The sequence below is a fragment of the Triturus cristatus genome, chromosome 3_1, assembly GCF_964204655.1.
Source record: "Triturus cristatus chromosome 3_1, aTriCri1.1, whole genome shotgun sequence".
In the NCBI taxonomy this organism is placed as follows: domain Eukaryota; kingdom Metazoa; phylum Chordata; class Amphibia; order Caudata; family Salamandridae; genus Triturus; species Triturus cristatus.
The window spans coordinates 232,275,025-232,298,428 of NC_140583.1; the positions used below are offsets into that span (position 1 = coordinate 232,275,025).

At 44.5% G+C, this 23,404-nt stretch overlaps 1 protein-coding gene across 1 annotated transcript in view; it reads left to right on the top strand.

Annotated features, from left to right (window-relative positions):
• ADAM10 (ADAM metallopeptidase domain 10) overlaps positions 1–23,404 on the top strand; it is a 508,880-nt gene that overhangs the window by 373,595 nt on the left and 111,881 nt on the right. Inside the window, exon 8 of the mRNA XM_085643752.1 lies at positions 2,076–2,259. Coding sequence (XP_085499878.1) covers positions 2,076–2,259 — 184 coding nt within the window. The remainder of the gene's footprint in view (positions 1–2,075; positions 2,260–23,404) is intronic.

Here is a 23,404-nt window from a genome sequence, read left to right on the forward strand (position 1 = left end):
TATTTTCCTCTACTATATAACAGGTACTTTCTCGTTTCCCAGGATCCTTTATTTTATCTAGAGGATTTATAAGGGAATGCCCACCGTCGGCAGTGGTCTTTGGCATTCAGTAAATAGCGTGCCCAAAATATCATCACTAAGCAAAACATTGAGGTTGGAACACGAATTCCGGCCAAGTAAAAGTGGCGTTAAAATCCTATTTTGAGCATTGGTACAATAGGATTCATACAAAAGAACATTGAGAATTAAATGTGTAACTATCAAGGTTTTGGTTGTGGCAGTGTGACTACTAACCAGTTTTGGGTTGATGACTTGAACTTTCTTTACATAAAGAAAGATTTTATGACAGAAGGAGATTTCTCTACGAAATACATTTCAAATCATTCTACTAAATCCGTTTCTGTGAACTTCCTGGGGTTCCTCCTTTGTTCACTGTTTCAGAATTTGGCCTTTTTGTAGTGATTGAGAAACCACACAATACTGTCTCTGTAACAGACTTTGAATTATTAGTGAACGCGTTAAGGTTTATTGGGAAGGCAATGGTGGTGTTTAAAAAGATGTGCAAATTATGCGTGGATCACAGTCTGACAGGGCCGGCTCTAGGGTGGTGCGACCGGTGCCACCGCACCGGATACTGGCTTCCTGGGGGCGCTGTGTTTGCAAGTTTGTTTTTGAAGCACCTGCTGCAGCGTTCCTTTCCTCAGCAATTACCAGGCCTCACAAAAATGTCAAGGCAACTCCTGTGACTAATGTTCTTCCTGGTGAGAGATCAGAGTTTTGTATAGTTAAGGTTTTGACTTGTGTGGAGTTAGTGCAGAGGGTTAATATGCCTGCTGCAAAGAACGTGTACCAAGTAGATTGCAGAGTGCGTATGATGTAAACAGATCAGCAGGTTACTGCTTTCAAAAGAGACATCCTTTTGATACTAGCTATTTATAACTAAGTTCAAATATAGAACAGTGAGCTATTATCTTTCATCTTAGAACTGCATATACACTACAAAGTATGCATTAGAACATTGATTAATGTTGCAAAAAGGGTTACTTTGGAGAGAAATCTATTCTTGTTATTAAAGAAAACTACCAACTTTGCTGTTTCTTTTTCGACTCTGAGTTTGTGCTTCTCCACACCAAGTACTCTTGAACTATACTGCCTACCAGTATGGATGACATGTGACAACTACACTTTTAGTCCATTGGCTTATGTAACATTTCCTATACATTTATTGGCACACGTATGATTGATTGTCTCTGTGTAATGTGTGTGATGCAAAGTGCACTGACATCCTACACTGGTATGAGTGGCGCTATATAACTAATTCAATGCATCTGAGAGAGAGTGGTTATGGAGAGTTGGTCACTGTTAAAGGGTGCTAGTGAGAGAATCCGTGGTGGAGGTGGTCATGGGAGGGGCGCCAACAATGTCGCACAGGGCGCCACCAGCTCTAAAGCCGGCCCTGCAGTCTGACGCCGTGCCTCCCGACTTTTGCATTTGCTACAAGGTAAACTTGCTCTGTCTGCTATGTTTTGATAATCGGGTTACAGCAGGCGCGAAACGCCAATTGGGCCGCTAGGGCTTCAGACTTGCTTCTAAGTGCTCCGTGTCGGGTTTTAGGAACACTGCCAGCAGATGCATGTGATATTTTTGTGCTCTGTTATTTGCCGAATATAGAAGTCTACATTCGTGGCATGCAGCTGTGCCATTACACGTCTTTTTTTGTGTTTTTCTGCGGGAAAATGTTTCCCTATTGGGAAAAACTCCTTCCCCTACTCCTCACCGGAGTTTGGTGGGGGTCCGTTTCCATCGTGGATAGAGATTTAATCCTGTGCGCTTCTGGAACAAACATTCGACATTTCCTGAGTTTTAAAGGCTCGGATAGCGGGTTCCGAATGGCCAGAAGGTCGCAAGCCAGTGTTGCCGTCCGTGTATGTTTATGCCTGAAATTGGATTGGTGGCTCGAGCCCTAGGTTGTTTGTTAATGTAGATTAGGTACACGTTTTAAAGCTATATTGTTATATCAAGGGGTTTACAAGAATGTCTGCGCAAATGCAAATAAATCATTGCCCCGTTTCTAGATTAACACCACTCAAGACGAGAGAGATGCTTCGAACCCCTTCCGGTTCCCCAACATTGGTGTCGAGAAGTTCCTGGAGCTGAACTCTGAACAGAACCACGACGACTACTGCTTGGCCTATGTGTTCACCGACCGCGATTTTGATGACGGCGTGCTTGGTCTGGCCTGGGTTGGAGCCCCCTCAGGTAAACTGACTTAATTTCTCATTTTCAAGGAGACTAGAGAAGGTTTACCTATCAGTTCATCTATATGCCTCTAACACCTAATTGAATAAATTAAGAATCTGTGGAATGTATTTACAATTGGCATTGCCTGTATTTCTGATTCCTATTTGAACCATACCCATGCAGTGTGTGAAGAACATTAAGCTTATCTTCCGCTACATTAACCAAATTATTTTAAGGTAACAGGGTACATTTTAGTCAATGCTAGAGTAATAAGTTCGAAACTTGATGTAATTTGAGAACCAAACATACATTTACAGATGTAACGGAACATTACTGGCGCACTTGCCCAGATAGTCGTACGTAAGCGGGTGAACGTTAATTCTCTTTTAAACGGGTTGATTGACTGCAACCCTGGAGATCTTTAAGTGTTTGGAGTACTTTGCTCACTGTTATGGAAAAAGATGCAGATGACCTGCAATGTATACTCCCCAATTACAGATGCTCAGGGGGCAGAGAGAACAAAGTGCATAATGCGTCTGTGCTATGGTGTGTATGTGTGCACAGCATACTCCTCCTACCCACAGATTGTTTATAGCATGATGCTTTCGCTCACGGGTGAAAACCAAGTGTATCCGCTTGATTGCACATAGAAATGCTCAGGCCCATTGAATACGCTGAACAAATCACCACTTGCATGGTCATTAAATCTGCATTATAACCATAGTCCCAGTATGATGATTATGTTAATGTTATTTATAGAGCGGTACTGGCCCTGGGGATCTCAGGTGGAGATGGGAAGACGGCGGAGTCTGCATTTTGCTTTGTGATAGTTGTGCCTAATACACTGTGATGCCTGAAAGTTGCACTTTGTATGCTTATCTGATCCAACCAAAAATAAAACTGTATGTATATACTGCCGGTGATATTTTCAGTGGAGGTGAGAAAGGGAGTCAAGTGAGGCGCATCCCTCAGCTTGGCAGGATCCGGATACTGCGCGTATTTGACGTGGCACAGCAAGGAATGTTTTTTAGCACTAGTTCCTTTCCTTTAAGACTGGATATGCCACACTTACCTTTTGAACTACTTGTCAGAGTATTGCAGTGTTAAAAACGTCACTGGCACAGTACATATATTCTACTGCAACTTGAAGTGAAATATGGTACTTGTAGTGTGGCATTATGCAGGCACGTGACTTTACCACCATTTAAAACTCCTGGGACTTTGCACATGTGATTTCTTACCTTTGAAAAAGGCATACAGCCGAAACGTGTTGGGGTTAATCACGTTTTGCTGTTGCCTGCACCAATTTATAATACATGCTCTTTACCAGACTTTACCAGCTGTGGCACATTTTCTGTTTGGATTTGAATTGCGGGAATGTAACGTAACTGGTGCTATGTAAAACGCTCTGATACCTTGTTGGATTCGGGTCAACTTTGCGCTATAGAAAACTCTGCAAAAAAAAAAAACAGTCTCCCCCAAGCCATGGCCGCCCCGTAGGGTTGGGGGCCCCCGACGACAGTGGCGTCTTTGGAATATATATATATGTGTGTGTGTGATCCTACGATCACCTACAGATTCTTGGCGCTAAAACAGAACTAAGAATCAAAAAAACTGAAGTATATAGCGGAGGGCCAATCCAAGTGTGCCTGTTTGAAGTGCTGGCTCTTCCGGCTTTTCCGGAAGTGAAACGAATTAGATTCCAGACAAATTTTCAATGGAGGCAAATTCCAGATCACTGGGGCTTGTTCCACAAAGCTTCTACTGCCAGATTTACATTTGTGAATTCAGAACGGCCAGAAGGTTTAAATGAGAAAACAAGAAATTGAGTTTAGGGTAATAATGTTTAAACTGATTAGAAATGTATTGAGGGGCAAGTGTTATAAGCCTCTTAAATGTTAGGTAGCATGTCTTGGATCCACTGGGGTATCGGCAGCCGGTGGAGTTCCTTCAGTAGAGGAGTGACGTGCGCCCATCTGGAGATAAGCTATATAAGGCGGACAGCTTCATTTCGTATGAGCTTAAGTCTGTGGATTGTGTTAAGGAGGCCTAACCACACTGAGCTGGCATGGTCCAGCAGTGATGGGACGAACACCATCGGAAGGTTTTTTTTCTGGCTTCCAAAGGGAGGAGTGGAGTGATTGTTCTCAGTAGGTTCAGCATAAAAGTTAATTTAAAAGCCACTGCCCCACCTGCTGATTCAGAGTGAGGTTATTGTCCATAATCCCTATTGTTACTTTCAGATGAACGTGATCGATCATTGCTTTCAGCTTTTATTCCCCGTACTCTGCCGTTCATTAGGTCTCGCCTGGCGTAGGCTGCGCATGCGCAGTCTCGCCCGACGAAATTTAACGTTTTGAGGGATTTTCTGTAAGGGGCATCAAGCCCCGCCCCTCTTTTCCATTGGCCGGCATCACCGTTTATGCTAAACGCTGGCCAACCATTGGAAAAGAGGTGTCGGTGATGTCTTTGCTCGGCTTTCTGAGCCGTCCCATTTGGACGGCCTCGCCTGCTTTGCGTTCGTCGCAAAAGGTTTCTTATCTTTATGGGGCCAAGCACATGGCCCCATAAAGATAAGAAACCTTTTAGCAGGCGAGGCCTCCAAGTGGGTGGGCAGAGGAAGCCGAACAAACGTCATGGCGAGCGCTTGTTATGACAGTATTCTAGTTCTTTGTTGGAACTTTAAACCTGAAGACCTGCGTCACGTCGCAGAAGAGACGCGACTGTCACTGTGCACATTCATGTTTTAAAGCTTTCCCTAACAAAGGAAACATAAAACTTGAAGATACTGTAAAGAGTTTGATCAGTTTGCTATCGAACTATGACTGGTTAAACTTATCAGTTTTCTGTCAATGCGGCTGGTTGAAAAAAACAGTACGGGCGGAAAATCACCTTCACACAATGGACCAGTTGCCAGTTATTGGATGTACGCAGATATCCCATGATGTAGCGCCGTGCTATTAAGAGGCCACATAAGGTATGGGTAACGCATGCATTTGTAATTTTAACTGTACCTTGTGGTTCTCGAGGTATGTATTCCAGGTATTTTAAAATTGTACCTGCTCTGACATTCTGACGCAAGGAGTCTAGCCAACTGTATTTCAGATCACAATACTATACGCATATATTGTTTTTCTGGGTCTTAAATAAGGACGTTGGCTCGTTGTGAGGAATTTGAAATGCACATTTGTCAAAAGGCGCATAAACCAACTACGGCAGAAATAGTAATGGTTTGGGCACTATGCGCCACCGCTGCAGTGTTTAACAACGCACGCACGCCTGTTTTGGATTGTCTTGGCGCTTTACGCATGGTAGCGCGCGAGGCCATTGCAGGTGCTGGCGATAATCTCGTTTGAAAGTGCCACCTGTTTTCACAGTCTGCCTGATTTGATATCATTAGGAAGCCGATCTTTCCATCATTGCGAGGCTGATTCGCCTGACGAGGTGTGCTTTGCATGCCGTCGGTAGGCCATAACTCCTTTATTATGGTAATTGCTCATCGCGCAGGTGCTGGAAACAGTCTTCACCTGTCTCGGAGCCCGGCTTTATTTTAGCAGCAATTGTGCTGCCATCTGGGTCTTTCTGTGGTGCAGATGTTTGTGTGGCAGGCTGAGTGATGGCACGACAGGGCATGATTAGACTGATGTGGTGCAGTGTGTGAAAAAGCTCCGGTGCCCGGGTGGCACGCCAGAGGTCGCATGTGCCGCTCTCATGTCAGACCTGAGCCCTTCACCCAGTCCTGTTTATGTTCTTTACATTCTGTTACCCTTTTCATAGCTGTCAACTGGGCCGACGTCAGGGGTGATGTTCACACATTCCTGACTTTCCAGCCAATAACGCTAAGCATGCTGGTATTTGTAGGCACATGCTTACGTGAAAAGTGAATTACCGTTTCTAGCAGTCCTATTTCTTGTGGCTGGAAAATTAAGACTGACTGAAATTCACCATCATGACACGGTCCTCTTACCAGGAAACATACCGAACTACATTTATGACAGAAAAAGTAAAACTACTGCCGTGATGCAAGCTGCTCTTTTCCCCCCATCTGCTGGTGATTGTCGCATACCTGGGCTCCTGTACCAGTATGTTCTACACTCATCATATGTGTGCTTTGTATATATAAATGTGTATACTCGTGGGCTGTGCGTGCATGTGCTGTGTACACAGATGCATATCTTATACCAATATATTCTGTAGCTCCCTAGTTCCTGAGGCTGTTCATTTCTTCTAGCTATCCCTGCCTCAAATATTCAACATAAGATTGTGCAGGAGGTGCTGTCCCTCATGTAGAGCACTGCCACACTCCCCAAATTCAACAGAAATGGAATCAGCCTGAGAAATGCCTCCTTCTGCATTGGCGGTATAACTCGATGCATGGTATGACACTTGCGTGCATTAAATCAGCCAGAGACTAGAGTTCAGGTTGACCAGCATCATAGAAAGCTGGAGCACACCCAAAAAAAGGAAAATGAAGCTGTACATTTTTCCTGGTCAGATAGTGACATGTTCTTTATATGCAAAGAATTGAGGACTAATGTGTCTTTGACCAGAGTCCTCAAAAGATGCCCGTCTCTCTGTCATGGTGTCTGCCCAACTATTTGGGACTGCAGCAGTTTGTCACTGCGTTTATCAATGTGTGCCAAGCAAGTCACACAACATTAGTGTTAAAGTTCTAATGCATGTTTAACCGCTACTCTTCTGATAAGGTTTTAATGCAGGTTTTAGTACCCTCCGGAAGCAGTAATACTACCCCGATTAGGTATTCTTACCTAAGTAGCACCAGTATTGAGTCCGATTCAGAACTTTGCACATTGGTAATTGAATATGGGTGCCTGAAAAGGAACCGTACATACATAGATTCCGAATTCGAGTAGCATTTTTTTTTTTTTTTTTTTTTTAAAGGATTTATGAATGTGGTCATTCCACACGTAGGGCAGGTTAAGATTAGAGACAGGACATGGTGACCACCCAGAAGCTCTTCCATTTCTGGGTTGACATATCAGTGAAGGTTTCCCTCCCTGGAAATGCATTAATAATTCCTATCGAAGTCGGGTGTAAATGTCTATAAAGCGGCATAGGGAAGTGGGAACCAAACTCAGATAATGTTTAATGAGGGTAAAAGCGGAGTTTCATAGAAAACAAGCATTGAAAATGCAATAGTTTTCACCTTTTATTAAGTTAAAGCCATTTGCTTTGCTAATGGTATTGTATAGCAAAGCAAATGGCTTTAACTTAAAGGCGAGACCTATTGCATTTTTAATGCTTGTTTATAATGTATAGCAGTAATACAAATTTCGTGCTTATTTGAATTTGATGGCTATTTATGGCTAACCTAAATTTATGGAATTTGATTATTATTCTTGCAGAGCCTCTAGTATTCGTGCATACATCCACAAACCGAAAACGTTTTAATCACTGGTCATTTCCAACAAATCATTCACGTACTTGGACTCTGGTGCAAACCCCCTCGCACTCGGCCAATGTGTGAATGAGCAGGGACCGTCTTCGTTTATCCTGATCAGTCTGCACAAAAGGCGCGTCATGTGATCGCCTAGTCTCATTTAATTTCTTGAATGATCTAAACCTCATCACTAAATCTTTGTATGGTTTCTGATTGTTGTTCCTTTGGGCCTTTCTTCGTGTTAAGAGTTGAAATTTTGATATGTACCTTTTTAGATTCGCAAAATTTGAAGTAGTTTTCTTCTGAGTAAAACTCGAAAGTGATGAGTATGGCTTATTATAACATCTAGTGCCCAATACAGTTTAGGTCAACAAAGTCTACTGTCATCTATTTGGTTTATTCCTGGGTACTTTTAACTTTTTTTTAAAAACCTGGTATGTATCTGAATGGTTGAGCTACTTCAAAAACTTAAAAGGAAAAAACGAGAGAGTAGAACGACAGTTAGTCATTCATAAGTGTTATTAAAAAGAAAACATGTTTTTCAAAAGAATAAAACTTTCCCCCCTAAACAGCACTCCAGAACTAGATGACCTAAGCATTGAAATTTGTACCAGACCATGTCATGTAGACAATTTCTTTCTGGTGCTATTTTTTCTGACTTGATAGATTTTTGTGGGCTGTGGGTGTTGAAAAAGTATTTTGATTCCTAGCTCTTCTGGTGGTGTTTCACATCTAAATCACTTTCAGACACTTTTAGGAAGCTCATCAGGTCTCCGACAGCATCAGCACTGCTCTTTGTGTCGAGCGTTATCTTACTTCATTCTTACTTTACCACTGTTCTCTGTGAGTTTTGGCGGTGTAATATGTCAGAGTGCTCCAGGCACAAGGCTTTATTCCAGACCAGAGCTTTCATCAGTGAATGCCATTGTGGGTTGCTGGGTGCATGCACTTCAAACCCATGGATATGGGTCACTAGTCACTGTGCTGCCAGCACATCTATATTTGACGAGAAGTGATATTTACGTTTGTGATTGCATCCTGCAGTTATGACTGGATTGCCGCTCAGTCACTGAGACGCGGCTCACATAAGAATACATTGAACTTCTGCTTAGTTTGGTGCCTACTAATTGTTTGACTAGGGCTCTGTTGTGAGGAAAAGATGAGCATGGGGTGCCCCGAATTTTTTTTCTAAATCTTAACTGAACATCTTGGAAGGAATACGTCCCTGGCTAATTTTCGGCTACCTCTCAGCCCAGACCCTCAACCGTAGAGCAGCAGGCCAAGCCATGGCTCCGGTCAGCTACCACATTCTGGTGGGTGGATAGTGCAGTGTGTATTAACGACGTCCATATAACTCTGATACTGGTGCTGCGGCTGAATATCTGACTGCTCTAGAGATTAGTTTTCCCTAATCCATCCCATATTAAAGGGCCCATCTATATCTAGGTCTTTCAAGGTTTAAATGGAAAATTAGCTAAGAGTTGCCCAGTTCTGTCATCGCATCACTCAATGGAGCATTTAGAGATCTAGGCCTCTTTAATAGATTCTGAGCAGCTGGGAAAATCCACACCTTGTTAGTGGTGCAAAAAATGTAATTTCTTGAACTACCCATTAGAATGAATACTGTGGTCCCATGAGTTTCTAGGAATCTGGTGTAGGGTGAAGTTATCCTCTAAATTCAGTTTCTGGTAGAAGTAAGGCCACTCTGTGGAGGCTCACTGTGCCCAATGAAACGCCCTCCCCTTTGATTTTTACCTGGAGAGTAATCTGTGTTCAAGGAGTATCTTGACTCCTGATATTCACCTGCTAGATACTATAAGGCCACTGCAGCTCGGCTGAATAATCTACTGATACCTTTATGCAAGCAGTTGCACAAATTGTGCTATCTGAACTTATGAATGACACTGACACCATTTCTGAAGAAACTATCCTTACAGCATTAATTCACAACCTGTGTTATAGCCGGTAAGCCATGGATGGCTAAAGTCCTGCAAAGGTGGTGATGAAACCGCTTCAGTATTTTGACTAATAAAGATGTATGCACACTAACCAGACTGACTTCTACCTCGGGCATAGGAGTGATTCCACCTTGTTTACCGTCTGAAAAGGTAATTTGGTCCAGGCCAACAATGAACAATGTTTGCCGCTCCACCACATTGGACCTCTGAGCAGTCTTAGACGCCATGGATCTTGCTCTGTTGATGAGTTGTCTGCTGTTGGTAGAGGGGTCATCAGAGTTTGTTTACTTTCCTTTTGGAGTAGTGGTCACAGTAAGCGATATTTCCTGTGGCTCAACCTTAATCCACTGTGGGATGCCACATGTTTCGCCCGTTCTCTCTATTCACCCCATCTCGACTTGCTGTGATGCCATTGCCTTATTGTCTATTCTTCCACTTCCTTGTGTGTTAGTGATCCATCTGTTCACTTCTAGGACAGTGAACACAATGTGGCTGACTTAATGTTGCAAAAATCGAGGCTGTGCTGCTCGACGCCATCATCTGATTTCTAACCCAGCAGCTTGGTCTGATCCACTGTTCCTGTTCAGATTCAGTATGAAGGTCCCATATGAATTAAAACACATCGCTTTTTTTCATACAGATCTTTCCCCAAATACACACGTTGGCACTTCACCGTGGCAGCTTTGGTTTAAATTGGGATAGTTCTTCAGAAGGCCCCCATTTCTTCTGTCCCAGTGTGGACTTTGGATAATTCGAAATTGGACTAGGTGCAGGTAGGTAATATTCCCAGCCTCCCATGCAACGACTGTTTATTCCACTCACAGCCATACTGGTCATTTTTGGTCTCAGAAAGGGATCTCTTCAATGCCTTCCAGTGAGCCGGGCCATGACTGGCGCATATATTTCTGTTGAGCGCGCACAGTGGCCGGCTGACTAACTTGCTGTCAGTCAACGCTGCCACCCCGGCTCCGCTCACGTGTGAGTTGATTATATCACATCTGGCGACCCAGGACTTGCTCTTCGTGGGCGAAAGGAGTGGGATTCTCTTCCACTACATATTCTTTGGAAACCTACTTTGCTGCCTCTAAAAAGCGTGTTTAGTTGAATCCTTTGCCTTTTATTCTGAGGCAGTTCATTCTGCGGTGTGCGCTAGGTGTATAAAAATAAATAAATGGGTTATTTGATGTCTTTCTTGGAGCTTCGCAGACCTGGGAACTGGCAGGCGCTGGGCGCGCGCCGGCAGTGCACTGCGCGGCATTCATTATGACTGCACAAAGCAGCATTGTAGTCTTTACGGATCTGTGAGACTTCTGTCTCTGATAACCCTGAATAACAGCAGCGTTCGCGCAGGCACTTTGTTGCAATTGCCCCATCCTTGTCGGCGTGGATTCATCGCCGACAGATCGACGGCGCAGAACCTTGAGTGTGGAGTCGAGAGAGGACTCGCAAAAAAAAGCGCGTACATTACTTGCCTCGTTTGTTTAGCGAATTTTCAGCTCTTATGGACTTTCGAGCTCCGTTTTTTAAATGGAGATTTGATGAATAATTAACAGTTATGTTAAAGCCCCTTTATAGCAAACCTACTTTAAATGTATTCATGAGCTGGAATTTTCCAGATAAATGCTACTAACACGTTGTACAACACAAGATGCGTCTCCCCCAAGTTGTGTTTTTTTATTTTTATAAACTGATCGTTGATTCTAAAGAAAGAATGACGGGGAGTAACTTGACCTGGGAAAACACTTGTTTCATATAATCTACTGATAGATCCTGTTGTGCGCTTAACAGACTACTTGCTTTCTACCAGAGGCCAGGCGGAAGTGCGCCCGTGTCCTGTCTGGTCTTGCCTGGACGCCTGGCGGCGAGCGAGCTGAAATTGAGACTTGTATGGGAGCCACACCCTAAGAAGCAATGTACCCCTCGACGTCGACCACTGAAGGCAAGCCCGCTCCCCCCGCCATCTCTCCCCTCCCACTCTTTTCTGAAGGGCCTTTCCGGAGTAGTGTCAGTTTCAGCGGCAGTACTGGCAGCTGTACAACACCAGAACAACAAACTTTAGTACTGTCTGCAGCGCCAAAATAGACAGTTAATCCCTCACACACATCCATTCAAGATGTACACACACCCTCTCTAGGGATCGGAGTCAAATCAGTCATACACTTATTAAGTTTTTTATGATACCGTTCACGGGCATGATTCCAGACTAGACTTGAAGATAAACAGCACAAAGTCATATACCATGAGCTTGGGCAAACGATCTAGGAAATCTTTTATTTTTAAAACAGGGGGTGATCTAATTCCTAGCACCAATGCGTTCTCCTATTTGGGAGTCCTATTTGATGATAAACTAAAGTGGGACGCCGCTATACACAAAAAAAGGGGGGAGATGGCGCGGGCTAATGCAGCAATCTTTAACTTCGCCACTAAAATAGGGAAGAAACCAACAGGGGCTATGCTGCAGGTATATAGAGCAAAGAGCATTGCTATAGCAACTTATGGCAGTGAGCTGTGGGGACGTGCTGTGATAAACCCCATACAGGTCGAGGAAAACAAATTCCTAAAAAGACTTTCATGTGTTCCGATAAGTACTCCAAATTTGGTGGCTCATGAGGAATTGGGAGTACCTTACATAGCCGACCAGATAGCAACGAGCCCCATGATTTTTTGGCTACAGTGCTGGCTGAACCGTGACATCCCCCTGACTCAGGATATACTTAGGGATTGTCTGGCTCTGGAGAACAAGGCACGGATCCCATGGTTCTCTTATATCAAAAAGGGATTTGAATCAATTGGAAGGGGTTCTTTGTTCTCCAAGCCTGAAGAGATTCTCAAAAAGGATATTTAATTGGTTAAATCCCTCTCCTTGAACTACAGGACATTAGAAAGGGAAGGGACTGAGCTTACAAAACCCAGTGTACGGTCACATATTGCCTTAATAACCACTCATGCTGCTGAACCTTATTTAATGTCTACCCTCACAACCCATGAATTTTTTTTATTAACTAGGTTAAGATGTAGCACAATCCATCTTTTACTGACTAGACCTAAAGTGGGTCATCTGGGACAGACGTTACCGGTATGTGGTTGTGATGGACAGTCCCAACAAAATTTGGTACACTTCATGTTCTTTTGTAATTTTTATCTTGTCCCACGAAAAACCTACCTGATACCAATTTTAAAGAAAATGAATTTTACCCAAGTTAAACCTGCCTTAATGTTTTTACAATTACTGAATACGGATTGTATATATTTTATTGTCCGCTTTTTAAAATCAATACTGAAATCAAGAGCGGTTATGGACTGTTAAACTGTCACTGGATCTCTTAATTCTTTTAACTTGGCTGTTCACTTTTGTATGTATGTGACTTTTTATTCGAAATAAAGTATCTTTTGATTTGGTATATAAAGAAATCCCGGCACTCTAGAGTCATATATTATTCTTATTGGTTATTAGCCAAAAAAACGAAGGACACAATGGTAATAATGAAAAACTGGCTACGGAACAGATTGGGTCCTCACAAGAGTATATGTCAGAAAGCAATTTAATACATAAGTTTTACAGAAAGGAAGAACATATTCATGAGCAAAAAATCAGAACTCCCTAATATATTTAGTTCTAGTTGTTATTTCGTAGAAGGGAGACTTGTGTTTTCTAAATCTTGGTACAGATGGATGACAGCCGACACGTGTTTCGTCACGTATAGTGACTTCCTCAGGGCTTTGAAAAGAGTCTTTGGACGCTTTATATATCAAACATGTAATTAAACTTCTGTTGACTCGCAATATTGAGTGTAGATGATTTCGAGAGAAGACTCCGACGTGCGATATGATTCCAAGAATTTTAGAACCTATTGATGGTGCGAAGAAACAAGGTTTGTCGCGAGAAAGGCTCCTGATAATTGTATCAGTTGTATGTTGGCAATAACAGATCTTCACCAGTAATTTCTAATATTCAGGGATGTTGCACCGTGTTATATAATTTATTAGTAAGACTGAATCTATGGGACGGTCTTCGTGTAGTCGTCTATTTAGTGATTTTTAATAAAAAAATTTGTGTTGGCTCCATCATATATATTAGGTGAAGTGAACGAACCGGCTCTGGTAAGCCCTCCTAGGATAGTGGTTGTTGCCCGAAACGTAACTCCTGTCCCTTCGTACCGGCAATGGACATTGCCGGTACGAAGGGACAGGAGTTACGTTTCGGGCAACAACCACTATCCTAGGAGGGCTTACCAGAGCCGGTTCGTTCACTTCACCTAATATATATGATGGAGCCAACACAAATTTTTTTATTAAAAATCACTAAATAGACGACTACACGAAGACCGTCCCATCGATTCAGTCTTACTAATAAATTATATAACACGGTGCAACATCCCTGAATATTAGAAATTACTGGTGAAGATCTGTTATTGCCAACATACAACTGATACAATTATCAGGAGCCTTTCTCGCGACAAACCTTGTTTCTTCGCACCATCAATAGGTTCTAAAATTCTTGGAATCATATCGCACGTCGGAGTCTTCTCTCGAAATCATCTACACTCAATATTGCGCGTCAACAGAAGTTTAATTACATGTTTGATATATAAAGCGTCCAAAGACTCTTTTCAAAGCCCTGAGGAAGTCACTATACGTGACGAAACACGTGTCGGCTGTCATCCATCTGTACCAAGATTTAGAAAACACAAGTCTCCCTTCTACGAAATAACAACTAGAACTAAATATATTAGGGAGTTCTGATTTTTTGCTCATGAATATGTTCTTCCTTTCTGTAAAACTTATGTATTAAATTGCTTTCTGACATATACTCTTGTGAGGACCCAATCTGTTCCGTAGCCAGTTTTTCATTATTACCATTGTGTCCTTCGTTTTTTTGGCTAATAACCAATAAGAATAATATATGACTCTAGAGTGCCGGGATTTCTTTATGTACAAAATCTGTTAATTACGGGGATTGCTTTGCATGATACGTATAGTTCAGCACTCAGGTAGTAGGGTGCTTTCTAATCCCGAGCGGCACCATTTATCTAATTTGTTACCGATCTCACTGTTTCTCTGACAATTATTACTATACACCCAATTTGATGTCAATGATTGCTATGATGTGCATCCTCTGATACATTACTACCCCAGTCTTTTGTTGATATCTTTTGATTTGATTTGATTCCAGACTCAGTCGGTTATTCTGCAGGATGCCTAGGCATGGGCCATGTGCCCATCAATAAGGGCCAGGCACAAGCAGAGGGTCTTAGAGCGATGATGGGGTAGGAAGGCTCAGGTGGAGCAAAAAATGTATTTGGGGAGGGTGGTGGGAAAATCCAAGCGGTTGCACATATTGTCATCGCTGCAACATGCTGTAAGCAGTCAGCACCCTCTGCCGTTTCTCGGGTCTATATACAATACAAATGTAGCCCATATGTCCCTAGGCCCCTGCATTGTGATCCAATTTCACACTAGTAGTAGCAGTAAGTTTGCGGACACCAGGAGCAATATCCATCACATAGCCAAGCAGGGCCACTTTTGGTAGTTGTAGGGCATGCGCCGTGATGTCTGCAGTCACCAGGTGCACACGATCCCAATACTCTGCTATATGTCGGGACCGCCAGGCCAGGTGCAAGAATCTCACCTCTCCGCCCTGCAACACGCGCATGTGATCTAGCTGGAGAGGGGTGCAGTAGAGTCGGTGCAGGTACTTAAAGTATATAATCATAAGGCAAATCATTTAGTTGGGTGATAATAGACGTACGTGTGGGTAGCAGTATCACCACTGCTGTTCTGTAATATCCGAGCTTGCGCAGCTACTCCTCCCTTGTCCCAGGCACAATCAGCGATATAGTGGCAAAGTAGCGTATAGACGTGTGATCAGGCATCTAGGTAAGGGTGATTTAAGAAACTGGTCTTAAGGTTGCAGGGTGCCTGTGGGAAGGTGGGTTGACTGTTTGCAGCTGCTGAGCAACTTGTGGTGTAAGAAAACAACCATCAAGGGAGGTAGTGCTGGGTTTCTGGCCTGGGCTACCCCTGTCTGATAAAGAAGAGGCAGGCAGGCTGTATGGTGTAGTCCTTCCCTCGTCCCGGTAGTACTGGCCACGGAGGCTAAACCAGCTCTCAAGCGGTTCACGGGCGAGTACAAAACTGGTTTCAGAGGGCAAGTAGCTATCCGTTTATACAGCTGTGTGAGGTATCCCAAGGTTCAGGGGACAGATGTCTTGGTGCTCAAATGGTATCATCAACACCTCCTGTGTCAACCGGGGCTGTCTCCCACCCCAAACAAGAGTTATAAGAAATGATCCTAGACGATTAAGGAAGGTTCTCGTCCGTGGCATTGGGATACTCACAAAGCAATAGAGGAGTTTAGGCAGTATCTCTATCTTGGCTATGGCACCCCCTCCCGGCTATCGAGACAGGCTACTGAGACCACTGCGAAATCCTGTCCTCCAGCCATGTGATGGTCTTGCTGTAATTCTCAACAGAGTTCTGTAGTATCTCTGCTGACCCAGATATCAGACTGAGGAGTCTGCTCACGCTAGAGGCAAAGCCAGAAGTGGCAGGCGTCAAGGGGAAGATCACGGACGTGCCTAATTGATCCTAATGCTGGTTAGGCCAGGAAAGCGAAAGAACTCCCGCAGGACAGCAGGTAGGTTATGAACAAGGTCTCGGACGTATATAGTGACCTCATCAGCAAACATGGAGAGGATGAGCCGCCAAGGGCTCCAAGGCAATAGCAAATAGTACCGATGATAGTGGGCAGCCCTAGCACGTGCCTCTGCCAATCGAGAAGGCAGGCGCAACAACGCCATTCACCCAGACTCGAGTAATAGATAATGCATACAGCAGGGCAATCCATTTCAAGAAGTTTAGGCGGATTCCGATGCGCTGTAGGAGGAAGAATAGATAGGACCACTCTAGGGAATCGAAAGCATTCGTGGCATCCAGGAAAGCATCTACAGCAGGTAGGTCAGGCGTCGGGGTGTGAAGCACTGTGAACAGTGCACACACGTTAGGTGCAGTAGACCCGCCAGGTTCAAACCCCGACTGATCAGAATGCACAATATATGAAAAGTGGCAGTAGGCTGTCATCCAATTTAGCCTGCATTTTATTGTCAACAATAATCATCGACAAAGGTAGATATGATCGCAATTGTCAAGGGACTTGCCAGGCATGAGCACCGTGACCAGTAGCGCCTTCGACAGTCTTAAATGGTTATTGATGGAGGTGCTTCAGTGATGCATAATTTTGCATTCTGTGGCAGTCTGTCATTAGAGGGAATGGATAGCTTACATAAGAGTATATTATACTGTTTGATTATTTTAGTGCATCTGTTATCAGGTGAGAGTTGTGTTCGAAACTACGGTTATATAGAGTCTGTTATGTTATTAACGCGCATTTTGCTGATAACTTGCATGCAAGTATAGTAAGAAAGATGGGACTGAGGGCGTTGTTGGAGGTCCAGCAAAAGTGCCCCTGGTGAGACAATAATATCAAATGGAGTATGCTGTTCCTGGAAAGCGAAGGTAGTCCAATAAGGAGGCTTGGAAGGTTGTGCCCTGAGCTAATGCTGGAGACAGGGTGTCTCCCAATTTGGGAAGTGGGGCCCTCACACACCCAGCTGGGTGCCATGCTTCATCATAGGGCTTGGTCCTCGTCAGGCCGGTGCTGCAATGCCTGACGGGCACCCTATGAGGGGCTCTTTCTCGGAGATCTTTTGTCCCAAGCGGTTTGGTGCAGTGCGGGTAAGGGGCCTGGAAGTGTAGATAAGTTAGTGCAGATGTGTGGTGAAGTTGTGGGGGGTTTAGATAAAAAGGGTAGCCAGTGGTACTCCAGAGTAACAATTTTATTCAGATGAGCCCACTGGTCCTTATTAAAATCAGATAGTGAGTGCCACTTAAGGAATAATGTCCACTGGTGGCTATGAGGTCGACATGTTTCATGCCTGTTGTGTTAGAATGATCACGCTGCAATTCTTCAGGAGCAATTGAGAATGTTCTATCTACACTAAGGTTAGATCACTAGTAGCATCACATTGTTGATCCAACAGTTTTACATTAACATGTGAGGTACCTTAATGAATGTAGACCAACCTAAAAGAAGAATAAAAAATACGGAATGAAAATTCATTAGAATGATACAAGCAATTTGTATATGGTGGTAGCCTTCGCTTAATAATGTGGGGATGTGCAAGAAACATACTAGTGACTTGTGAAGTGAGTAATGCGGCGCAGTGGCACATGTGGGAAGGAACCAACAATACTGATGTGGGTGGTGGGTATGAACCACCAAGGTCAAAATCTTGCTCTGTAACACTCCACTGCGGGTGAATTACTTGCTCACTCGAGTCAATGGTGGAGGGATAACGCTAATCATTGGCGTCCTACAAGAGTAGCATGATGGTCAAAACACGGAGTTAAAAATGGTGCCAGAAATAGAAGCGCTCTTTGAGGAACTGTACTGGGAGAAAGCGTGACGGCCTGGGACTGTGTCGGGTCGAATAGTCTAATCTGATAATTATACTTACAGTTTCAGCGGTTGCTGAGGCGGTCGGCACCTACTCCGTCCTCCACCACGTCAGGAGTGGGTGGTAGAAGGTGCGGAGCCCTGTTTGTACTCAGCTTGAGTTGGCATGCTGAGACCGGGTTCCGTCAGTAGACTTCTGAGGCAGTCTTGTACGTGCCGGTGGGTGTGGCCACATTTGGCAAAGAGCCAGCACCATGTTAGGAGAATAAGGATGCTCATTACTCCTACAGGCTGCCGGTCCTGGAGATGTACTCCACAGTGGAGACTCCAGGTACAGCTATATAATAAAAAAGGTGCCTTGTTAACGAGAAAAGTGATAGTAGAAATACACTAATCCTTATAGCCGTAGGTAGTGCAGTGGCCCTCCACAGTCTGGCAGTGATCAAAGGGTATCATATCGGCCTGGTAGAGCTAATGATGTACCGGTCCTTAGACGAATTTGCTCATTCATTAGTGATGCTGTGTACCAAAAAATGCTGCATATATTGGTCTATGTCAGTTCAGACATTAAATAGGGTGCTTGTTTATGGGTACTAATGGCACGACCCTGGACAGCGAAGGCGGTGTCCAGATGCTAAGAGTCTGTTACCTAGCAAGGAAAGATTACGAGCGGGGAAGGCAGAAGTATGCAAGATGAGTTATGAAACTGAAACCATTCAATGGTGCTTAAGCCTTTAGAATTTGTACTCTGTACTCATTATCTAATAACTTCTGTCCACAGGATATTTTCATTCAGACCCCTGGTGTCTGATGACAGCCTAAAAATCCAGCGTTGTTCCATCCTGAATAGGGCCTGTTTGCATAAATGTGGGCGTGCCTCCAGATTCGTCCATTTGAGGGTGTCTGGTGTGTGTCTCAATTCGTCAAAATGTAAGTCCTACACAACTCCAAGGAAGGCAGTAGCAGTCTTATAATTTCCTTTGTCCACTGTAGAAGCCAGATCCAACATTTTACCTGGGGTCCTGTAACCTTCCTTGGTAACATGAGTTTCTTTTGCCTTAATGATGCCATGCTGGTGCCCATTAACACTGTGTGGACAAGCCCTCCTCATCCCTGGCTGTTACCTGGCTTATAATGAGGTATAGACCTGGAGGTTGTTGGTAAAAAGGTATTTTGTGCTCTGGCTCTCAGATCAGTGATGCGATGTGTCTTCTCACCAGATGTACACATGGCTTCTAGGAGATGATGCACATTGGAGATCCTAGTCTTCCAGAATTCTCCAGTACCACTGTGCTAAGGTGGTGAGGCACGGTCAGGATGTCTCCTGTCAAATCAGGACCTGTATGAAAATAGTGGAATCCGTGGTTAGTCATGGGTTCATCCACTGTTATGAGGATGCATGCTTGGCTCTGTTCAGCCAGATTTTCCACTGATATACAGGTGAACTCCATAGATCTATCCCTGGTTGGAGATCAGGCGGAGGCATCTCTTGGGGTTCAGGGTGGGGGAAAGTTGTTGCCCACTTTCTCTGCTTTCAACACCAAGCCTAGGACTGTTCGAAATGGGGGTCTCTAGTTGGCAGATGTAGGTACCTTTGACCAAATAGGGGCCCTTGCTTATGGTCCGGGTAAGGGGGATACACTCCTAAAATAACCACTGCTCACCCCCTCGGTAGCTTGGCAGGAGCAGAGATGCTTATCTCAGAGGCAGTGTGTAAAGCATTGTGAACATATACAGTAATACAGTGAAACACTACAAATGGACACCACACCAGTTTAGAAAATAAGTAATCTTTATTTAAACCAAAACAAGACAAAACGACAAAAATCCACACTACAGTATCAATAATATGGCTCTTAAATGGTAGAAATAGTTCAGATCAATGCAAGTTGTAAATGCGACACTTTTGCCACAAAGTACCTTAGATGTGTCACGCAAAACAAACAAAAGTGTCGTGGGAAGGTGATGCGTCAGTTCCTTGATTCGGGGGAGGCGATGCGTCTGTTACTTACTGGAGAGGAGGGGATGCATCTGTTTCTTACTGCGTTCCTTTTACGATGCAACAAGATGGCGCCGCGATGCATTGTGACTATCCTGTGCGATGAGACAAAATGGCGGCTCGATGCTATGCAACGATCCGGTACGATGTGTGAACTTTTGCAGCCACACGGCAGGTGCTGTGACTGTTTTCTCGGCGATGCGTGGGGGCCGGGCGTGGATGCGCCACGCTTCTTGTGGGTTGCTCGGCGAGGCGTCGGAACCAGCTGCGAATGCGATGCGCTTCTTTCCTCGTTGCGTCGATCTTTCAGCTCCCAGCAACAAACAGTCTCCAGAGGTCCTAAACAGCAGCCGGCACCGCTTTGCAGGTTAGAATTCCCAGCAAGGAAATTCAGGGGAGCTGGGGGTGAAGTCTTTGTGTCCCTGAGACTTCAGAACAAAAGGCAAGCTCAGTTTCAAGCCCTTGGATATCTTTTCTTCAATCAGGTGACAAAGCAAACAGCAAAATCCTTTTTCTCCTTTCATTGGCAGCAAGCAGCCACTGCAGGCCAACCCTAGACAGCAAACCGCACAGGAGCAGTGTTCCTCCTCAGCTTCTCCGGCGCTTCTCCTTGCCAAAGGTTCCTCTTGATTTCCCAGAAGTGATGTAAAAGTCTGGGGTCTGGATTCCACTTTCTTACACAAAAATCCTTTGTTCTCTGAATGCAGAGAGTGTCTGTACCCAGCCGAAACCAGTTCTGTCCTCTCTGGTGCAGCTTCCTTGCAGGAGGTGGAGACAGCATTGTTGAAAGCAGACCTGGCCCAGGCAGGTGAAAGGAAATCTCCTCCCCCTACTCTAAATTCAACCCAGGTCCATTCAGCCCAGCCCTGACTCATCAGACTGCAGGAACCGCTGCCCTCCTCCAGCCCCTGTCAATCAAAAGACAGACATGCAATACACAAACCTAGCAGAGGCACACTGGATGGTTAGGCAAGAAAATACCTACTTTCTAAAAGTGGTATTTTCAAACACAGAATGTAAAATCACCCTCACTAAAAGATGCATCTTAACATTCTGAGTTCAGGTATGCTAAACTTTATTTTCCAATCTTGTTCCTAGGGTCAGTTATGTTTAGAAGATGATATAAGCAAACTGCCCATTCTGGCCTATGGGAACAGATAGCCTTGCAATAGTGGAAAACTAAATTGGCAGTATTTCACTATCCGGGCATGCCACACATCCCAGGGCATGTCTTACCTTTCACACACAATGCACCCTGCCCACAGGGGTACCTTGGGCCTACCTTGGGGGTGACTAACATGCAGAAAAGGGAAGGTTTGGGGACTGGCAAGTGTGTGCATTTGCCAAGTCGACATGGCAGTCCCAGACTGCACACAGGCTCTGCAGTGGCAGGCCTGAGTCACATTTTACAGGCTGCTTCTGTGGGTGGCACAATCAGTGCTGCAAGCTCACCACCAGTATTTGATTTACAGGCCCTTGGCACACATGGTGCACTGTACTAGGGTCTGAAAAGTAAATCAAATAGCCAATCATGGAATCACTAATCCATAACAACAATTTACCAAAGGGAGCACTTGCACTTTGGCACTGAACAGCAGTGGCAAAGTGCCCAAAGCATCTAGACCAGCAAAAACGTATGAGGCAACAGCAACAAAATAAATGGAAGGGAGACCCACGCCAATGGTGCCAAGTCGAACAAGGACTATAGACAGTTTTGGTGTTTTTCAAAAGGCTTTGTATTCCAGCGGCTTTGGCCCTTTCAGCTTGTCCAACAGCCCAAACAACTGCTGCACCAGCACACTGGCAGGGGCAAAGGGAAGGGTAGTCCAATCCAGCAGCACCTCCCATTCTCCTCTTCCCCTGCTACACCTGAAAAGTCGATTTAATCTCCCTTGAAGGAGCATGTGTAAACAGTTGAGGGCCCGATATCCTCTTTTGTACAAGCCTCAGGGGCATGAACATTTGACAAGTGGGTCCTACAAATAGAAAGGGTGTATGCCATACCCTTCCAATAGGCTGCTCCTCATATCCTCCACATGAGCTCCTTGAAGTGATACGATCCTCACAGTATCACGCAGTAGGAAGTGGTAATCCTGTTGCTGAAAGGAGCGGTAGATTTGTTCCCAGAGCAGAAAAAAATTGGACACCGGTATTAATCTTGCTACTTCCTAGCTGACAAGGAGAACTGAAGTCTTTGTCCAATCCTAGACCTCAAGATCTTAAACTTGTTCTTGTGCATGATAAGGTTCCAGATACTGTCCCCGACTCAAGGTTTTCTGGCACTTGAAGCGGGAGACTGGATAGTGTCCACAGACTTTCAGGACATGTGGTTGCACATACCAACCCTGTAGTCTGGCAGAATGTATTTGTTTCATGGCACCGTCCACTCAGCAAGTCACTGTACTCCAATCTGGTCTCACATTCACACCTTGAGTCTTCACCAGTGTAATGATGATAGGTGCCGTGCTACTGAGAAGGTCAGGGATCCAAGTGTTCTTGTATTTAGAATACTGGTTGCTCAGGACAGTTCACCGCAGATTGTGGCTGATCACCTGCAGGCATTAGTATCCTAGGTCTTTGACTTGGGCTGCTCTATCCTCATAGTCAAGTCTCACCTAGTGGCCTCTCAGTGCCTCCTGTTCATACGGGGGCAATACTGAACTTGTGTTTTTGAGAGCCTTCCTTTGTCCTCAAAAGATCCGGGACATTCATTGATTCTGGAGGAAGCTCAATTTCTGAAGGTTGTTAGTCTGCTACGTCTGCTGCCTGCCTCCATCCTGTTGGTCATGTACACACGCTGGTGCCTCTGTCGGCAAGGATGCCAGCACATGGGAGATCTGTCAGATACTATCACTGCGTTGGATTTGGACTGGTGGTCAGTGGAGGCGCACCTATCTAAAGGGATAACTTTTTAAAGTCCTCCAGCTGTGGATGTCTCCACTATTGGTTGGGCTGCTCACTTAGACAAACTGAAGATGAGTCCTCTTGTCTTTAGAAGAGCAGATGTGTCACAACAACCTGGTCAAACTGTGAGCAATTTGGCTATCTCTGAGAGCCTTCCTCAAATTCTTTGACAGACACTCAGTTCAGTTCTTGATAGACAATACAGCTGCTACGTGTTAAGCCATCAGACATGGAGGAGTTGGGACTCCTCTTCTCTTTTGGAAATTGTTGAATTTCTGGGTTTGGGTGCAGCAGCCTAGAAGCTGGCTAGTTGCCAACTATCTGGCTGTTTCACCCCACAAAAGGGTCAATTATATCTGCTTCATCTTGCTGACCGCAAGTGGCTTCTCCACCCAGAGATGGTTTAGACGATCTCTCACTGTGGGCACCTCTCCTCCCTTTGTGAA